Source organism: Alligator mississippiensis, chromosome 1, assembly GCF_030867095.1.
Source record: "Alligator mississippiensis isolate rAllMis1 chromosome 1, rAllMis1, whole genome shotgun sequence".
In the NCBI taxonomy this organism is placed as follows: domain Eukaryota; kingdom Metazoa; phylum Chordata; order Crocodylia; family Alligatoridae; genus Alligator; species Alligator mississippiensis.
The window spans coordinates 254,222,931-254,229,436 of NC_081824.1; the positions used below are offsets into that span (position 1 = coordinate 254,222,931).

Genomic DNA, 6,506 nt, shown 5'->3' on the forward strand with positions numbered 1-6,506 from the left:
GGTGCTGCTGCTCTTCATGGGGAAATCAAGCCGATGGTTTCCAGTCCTGCACCCGGATGGGCTGTACCAGATTGTTGTGCCCCACTGCACGGTAAGGGAGGGGTGGCAGTGCTGACCTTCCAGATCCCCCAGCCACAGTGTAGCACTTTCTCTCTAGAGCTTGTTCTTCACCCTATCCAATCTTTCTATCACTAGCTGAACTGCCCACCACTCTGACTCTCCAGGGACTTTCCGTGCAGTTGAAAGTCTTTACTCACAGCCATGAGAGGCTTATGAGAAATGCATTAATGTCTTCTCTGCCACAGGTGAGGGAAGTAGAGACCCTGCTAGACTCGCTAATATGCTAGGAATGAGTAACAGGTCTGTTTTTTTGGGTGACAGAGGAAAGGGCTGGAATGGTGCTGTCCCTTGTCATACTCCAGCCCTGATCCTGACTGGCAAGGGCTTGCAGCCTTGACTGAGCATAGTCTTGGTTTCAGTCTCTCACAGTTACCTCTTCTCAGCCTCTCGATTGTTCTGGTCCAGCTCTGTATTGACTAGAAGCCTGTGTGCAAGGAGTCTGTCAATGCCCCGCTGACTCTTTCCTACTCAGGTCCCCCTTGACTTGTCTGCTGTGCTGCTCTCCTTGCAGGACTTGGGCGTGTTCAAGCAGCTCTGTCTCCCACCAGTGCCAAAGAGGGTCCTGGACCAGTCATGCTGCCCCTCCTGTCTGCCTGTCCCAGATACCTGGCACCTACAGCATGAAACCTGGATCTCCTGTCTGCCTCACCCCCAGGTATGCAGCACCACATTACCTTAGGGTTTCTATGATAGAGACCTTCCCTGGAGATCTGGCAAGAGATTATACAAGACTGTTCCTTGGCTGTTCGGCCGCCCTTGTGGGCTGCACCAGGGCAGTGCTGGGCTTGCACTTCACACAGAAGTAAGAAGGATGCAACCCCCAAGCCCAAGTCTGATGCAGGGGGCAGTGGTAGCCTCTCAGCCTGCCACAGCACTGTGCTGTTTGAGCTTGAAGAGGTATACAGTTGCAAGGCTTTGGGCAGATCTGGTTCAGGTTGCAGTGGCTGCAAATAATCCCATTGAGTCCGTCTTGCTTCCGTTTCTAGCTGGTGCCAGAGTCAGTGCTACTAAGTATGGGGCAGAGAGTCTCCTCCATCCCAGATCTACTCAACCCCAGGTATGTTGGCCTTTACTCTGCTGTATTAGGTTCCCTTCTGCTGAGAGATGAGGAAAAGCATCAGCATGAGTTCCAGCTGTGCTCAGCCGGTGGGTTATCTTAGGAATTTTCCTTTACATGAAAGTACCATCCAGGGCTGTGATCTTGTCTAATATATTAAGTGTAACAGGATCATGGGGGACATAACTGCAAAACAGAATCCAGAAATCCGCCAGTCCCGTGGGCATGTAATCAGTGCCTAAGATCTCTGCCTAATACCTCTTGTGGTAGGGATAGGGAGAAGGGACAGAACAGCTGAGTGCAGTCTGCTCAGATGTGATGCAGTTGTGCTGGAAGAGTATTTCTTTTTCTTGTACTCGTATACTTGTATCTGTACCGAAGTACACATTTTTTAAGGTTTCCTTTCCACCCATCTGACCCACCCCTCCACTTCCCCCTCTCCAGCCCAGAAACCACTCCCCTCTGTTGGATCTAGAGAAGGCAGAACAGAAGCAGCTGGAAGCACATGTAGGAAACTCTACTGTGGGACACAGGAGAGATCAGAGTGCCTGTATCCCATGTTGTCTTCCTTGTACCACATTGCCATGAGTCCCCAGTGGTAGTGTGCTGCAACCTGCAGAATACCAGCCTGGCTACCCAGTGTCTGTGATGTGGTTGACAGCTGTGTGGAACTAAGCCCCCCTCAGAGCTTCCACCCAGCTGTGACAGCTGCTATCTTGTGATGCCTGGAGCCAGCAGCTGTCCCCTAGAGTTTAATGGGAAGGGGCTGGGATATGGTTCGCATGGGGTTGGGCTCTGGGACATCCTTCCCACCCTGTCTTGACCTTCAGATGTGCTGCTTTTGCCAGCAATGATTTCAGGACATCCCTGTGTCCAGGAAAGCTCTGGGTGAGAGATGGATCCTTTAGGCTTCCCACATACTGAAAACCTAGGTGGGTGCAGGGGTAATGTATGTCCGGGTTGGACAGGCCCTTGGTGAAAGAAAGAGAGAGCGCAATTGCTGAACACAGTGACCCCTCCCCAGCACCGGACTCCCTGCACAAAGCACCTGCCTCTCCCATCTCGTGTTCAGCCAAACCCTTCCTTTCTCTTCCTCTGCTGTCACATCCTGACCACTCCGTAGGCTAGATGATGTCACAGGCAACATGGGCAAGCATATGCAAGCACAACAAATGCAAACATGGGGCAAAGTGCATGCTGCATACTTAATGTCTTGGTTATAGCTGTGACCAAGACCTTGATAGTGCAGGGAGCCCTGGAATGACTAAGCCTGGGTGAAAGTTGTGGCACCGTACTTTACTTCCAGCAGCTGGTGCCTCCAAATGAGCCCCTTTCTCTGCTCTGCACAGTAAGACAAAATCTTGCTTTCCTCTGCTCCCAGGTTTACAGGTTCCCTTGTCTCTTTCTGTGGTGAGATAGTAGAAAGGGCCTCATGTATACCTGTCGAGTACAAGAGACAGTCTGCATCTTCCAACACCCAAGGCCACAAAGGTGAGGGTGTGACTGCCCCCCAGAGATGAGTTGGGAAGCCCGGGCATGTCTCAGAGAAGGCGCTGCATCTTTCTGCATGCCTGGGGCTGGGGCACACTGTCTCCAACTGGCAAGTTGGGTGGTGGGCTGGGGCAGCCAGCAAGCAATTTGTCTTCAACCATCTTCCTACTCAGAAAGCCTCCTGCCCTCAGACCACAATGTAAAGCTGAGCGTCATCGCTGCTCCCAGCTCCTCCTTCGTGCTCAATGTTTACATTACCACCACCTTTCTGAAACATCTGCGGGGCTTGCTGCCTGGGGCCAAGATCCTCTTCCAGAACCTGGAGCGCAAAATCTCCAGGTACTTCTAGCTCTTGAGCTGAACCCAGACCCTGAATCCTTCCTACTGCTTTCCTCCTCAACGGTCTCTCTTGATCTGTCATCTCAGTCTGGATCCCAGTAGCTAGGCCCTGGATCTTTGTCCCTGTCCTCTTGACCTGCCATCGTGTCTCCCTGATGCAGAAACTAAAGCACTTCTTTCTTCCTCACCTCCTGGTCAGCTGCCAGGCCCATGCCCATACACCACGCCCATCCAGCCACCGCAGGAAGCTCAAACAGTGCCCTTCTAGGCTGCTCCTGACATTTCCTTCCTTACCCTGTAGATTCCACAATGTGTATTGCACCTACATTGCCTCCAGCTGCATCCGCATCGTAGCTCTGCCAGCCCCTGACGTGCTCCTTGCTCCCAGGTGAGTTTGGGCTCTGTGACCTTTCCTCCCTTCCTCATGTCAGCTCCTCTTAACCATGAGTCATTTGCTTTCTTCTGTCTAGCCCCAAGGGTGCAGCCTCATCTCCCCCGTTGGTGCTCTTGTCTAGCCTGCTACTTCAGCCCTGCAGCCTGTCCCATGCCCAGGCTTTTTGCCATCTCTCCCATGTCCTGGCACTGTCCCTGCACTGGATGTGCTCCCTCTGCAACAGCATCTTTAGAGAGGTACCCAAGGGACAATGGGGGAGAAGCCCGTGGGGGTGGGGGTGGGAGGGGGCTTAAGGATTCCATTGCGGCTGGCTCACGGCATTTCCCCTCTGCTCATTAGCGTTTGACAATGGCAGTAACAGCACGTGGCAGAAACCGACCTGTTCTGATTTTTCCCAATTTTAGAGCTGCCTTATCAGCGGCTGTAGCACAAACAGCTCCCAGCCTTCGGTGCTGCAGCAGAGAATGGCCCACAGAGAGATATTTGTGGCTCTGCTACTGGCCTGCCCTCCATGCCTGGCAGGGGTGTTGGGTGACCTAGGTGGGCTAGGCAGGAGAGGACCTGCAGCTTCCTAGCACATGGCCCTCCCTGCATGGACCCTGCTCCTACATCTGACCCAGAGGAAACCTCAGGGGAGAGGCTGGATTTCAGGGGCAGTTTCTTTCCTCTCAGATGCTGAGTCCCAGCTGAGCTGTCCTTCAGACAGTCCTTGGGACTGCAGTGAACCCTTTTCAGCCTTTGCAAGCAGGGGCACAGGTTCATCCTCATCCCTCACCCGCCTGCCCCTCCCCAGCTCTTAACTGCTGCTCCTCCTTAGGGGAGATGCACCCGACAGAGCCCACCCTGTCCATCATACACAGGAGTGAGTCAAGCCAGTGCTCGGTAAGTGGTGGGGGAGGGAAAGGGACAGAAGAGTAGGGAGAGGTGGGGAAAGGGCAGAGGTAGCCATGCTACAGGAGCAGGGACTGACCCAGCAAAGGTTGGTTGGGAACAGGGGATGTAAGGCAGAACAGCAGGGAAGAGTTCAGTCTGTCCCCCATTCTTTCAGGCATAAATTGTCCTCCTTCCCTGCCCTGCCCCCCCCACCCCTCCAGCGCAGTTCCCTAGTGCAGCAGCAGTGGCTGTCCATGTGCAGTTACCTTCTTTGTCCATCTCTTCTGGCCTGCAGGATTCTGGTGGAAGATGGAACTGGCGAGGCCCTGGTGCAGTGCAGGAACCAGCAGGTGGCTGCAGCCTTAGGCCTAAATTCTGCAGAGTGGGAAGCTGTCCAGAGCTGCGTGCAAAGCCGGGGCAGCATTTCCATCCAGCTTGGGGGAACTAGTGCTGGGACTGCAGTAAGTGGTTTGTCCTGGCAATGGCCCCAGTCCTGGGTCTGAGCCTCCATGGGGCCCAAGGAGAGTCCCTGGCTCCCAGGTACCTCTCTGCTTTGCTTTCCTTGAGCTCTGATGGGGTTGATTCCTTCCTCAGTGTGTGGAGGAGCCTGATGATCTTCTTGTCTGGTACCTGAGGAGCTTGTGTAGGAGCCCTGTTGCTTGCCGGCCCATTCTGCTAACTTTCAGCCTCGACAGGAAGCCCTCAAAGATTCCTCAGCCTGGTGAGTGCCCTCAGACCAATGATGTGTGGCTGAGGAACGAAGGAGCAGCTTCACTGCTTGGGGGAAAAGGGAGCATACAGACCAGCAGTCCCCAGCCAGCAAGCCTGGGTTGCAGTCCCCCAGCAGGATTGTAGCATGTGTAATGATGAGGGGGGCGCTATTGAGAGCGCTACCAACTTGGCCTGTCATGATCTGCAAACAATCAGTCTTGTCTCCAATGCTGCTTAGTGAAAAGGGATGCCAGACTGCAGGGGTGCTCTCTCCTACCCATTGGTGCCTACTCCAGTGCTTTGGCATGATGCCACATGGTGCTGTACTGCAGTGAGGGGCATGAGTGATTCAGCGAGGGGTGCTGTGCTGTTGCAGATGACATCTTTCAGGGATGTCTTCCCTGGTCTATAAGTCAGGTCTGTGGGAGTAGCTGTGTATTCCAGTCTGCCAGTTGAATGAGTAATGTCCATGTGCTTGCTGTGGACACCATAAGAAAGCACTTCTCCACAGATCGAGGATTGGTATCCATGTCCTGGCATACGTGCTTTCCTTATTCTGCCATCTTCCTGCCATTCCTGTCTTTCATGGCTGATGGGCACCACACCACTACCCCAATCTAACGCTGAGTGCAGGGGTGGGATGTGAGCTCTTCTTTGCGTAACTACTGATTGTATTCTCTCTCCACCCAGTTACACTGCAGCTGAGAAGATTCCTGGGCACGGAGGTGGAATTTATGTCCCAGGTGGGACCTCGCCCAATTCTAACAAGTCTCAATATCCAGGAGGCAGAACATAAAGTCTTATCCTATCTGAGCAGCAAGAGGACACTCGGCCTGAGACATGGCCCCTTGCCTATATCCACAGAGGACATATAAGGAGGACTCCAGTATAGGCTGGCAGCACTTGGAATCTCAGCAAGAGCACTGGCCCTGCAGTTGGGGCTGTGAGTGTCAGTAGGACTTGGAATCAGTGTTTAAAATGTGTGGGATTGCAAAGTGTCCATGGGTTGCATTTTTCCTGAATGCTGTCTTTCTGGGTCTTGGGCAGCTAACCAAAGTCCAGCTTCTGAGAAGGGCAGGTGCTTAGCTCTTCCATGAAGTCAGCTACTAGCTTGGACCCAGAGTGCAGGCTGTACATGTTTCAGAGGAGCATGATGTAAATAAAACTGTTTAATAACACCTAAGCGCTGCAGTGGCAGTCTGTTTTAATATTTAAACCTTTCTTTCCAGTATAAGGAACTTGGACAAAAGAGCATGTGTCCCAGTGTCTAAGAGCCAGAGAAAGGCACTGTCTACCTGCCTGAGAAATCAAGCAGCACAGTGAGACGGTTCCTAGCCACTGAGGCTGAAATTAGTAGCTAGGAACAGAGGTGGTTTGAAAAGCATCTGGCCTCAGAAAAAATTTCATAGATATTTCATAGACATTAGGGCTGGAAGGGACCTCGGAAGATCATCCAGTCCAGCCCCCTGCCCAAAGGGCAGGAAGTCAGCTGAGGTCATAGGATCCCAGCAAGATAAGCAT

The 6,506-nt window shown here is 53.0% G+C and overlaps 1 protein-coding gene across 5 annotated transcripts in view; it reads left to right on the forward strand.

The window, feature by feature from the left end:
• CTC1 (CST telomere replication complex component 1) overlaps positions 1 to 6,163 on the forward strand; it is a 28,979-nt gene extending 22,816 nt beyond the window's left edge. For 4 of the 5 annotated variants that reach the window (XM_019476313.2, XM_019476315.2, XM_059720508.1 and 1 more), the window contains 11 exons: positions 2 to 91; positions 632 to 775; positions 1,107 to 1,177; positions 2,559 to 2,668; positions 2,842 to 3,007; positions 3,309 to 3,395; positions 3,478 to 3,637; positions 4,219 to 4,283; positions 4,570 to 4,735; positions 4,869 to 4,995; positions 5,676 to 6,163. In XM_019476313.2, coding sequence (XP_019331858.2) covers positions 2 to 91; positions 632 to 775; positions 1,107 to 1,177; positions 2,559 to 2,668; positions 2,842 to 3,007; positions 3,309 to 3,395; positions 3,478 to 3,637; positions 4,219 to 4,283; positions 4,570 to 4,735; positions 4,869 to 4,995; positions 5,676 to 5,860 — 1,371 coding nt within the window. In that variant the 3' untranslated portion in view covers positions 5,861 to 6,163. Of the gene's footprint in view, position 1; positions 92 to 631; positions 776 to 1,106; positions 1,178 to 2,558; positions 2,669 to 2,841; positions 3,008 to 3,308; positions 3,396 to 3,477; positions 3,638 to 4,218; positions 4,284 to 4,569; positions 4,736 to 4,868; positions 4,996 to 5,675 lie in introns of those variants that run through there. The other variant, XM_019476316.2, reaches the window with a different exon arrangement.
• Positions 6,164 to 6,506: the final 343 nt, after the last annotated feature.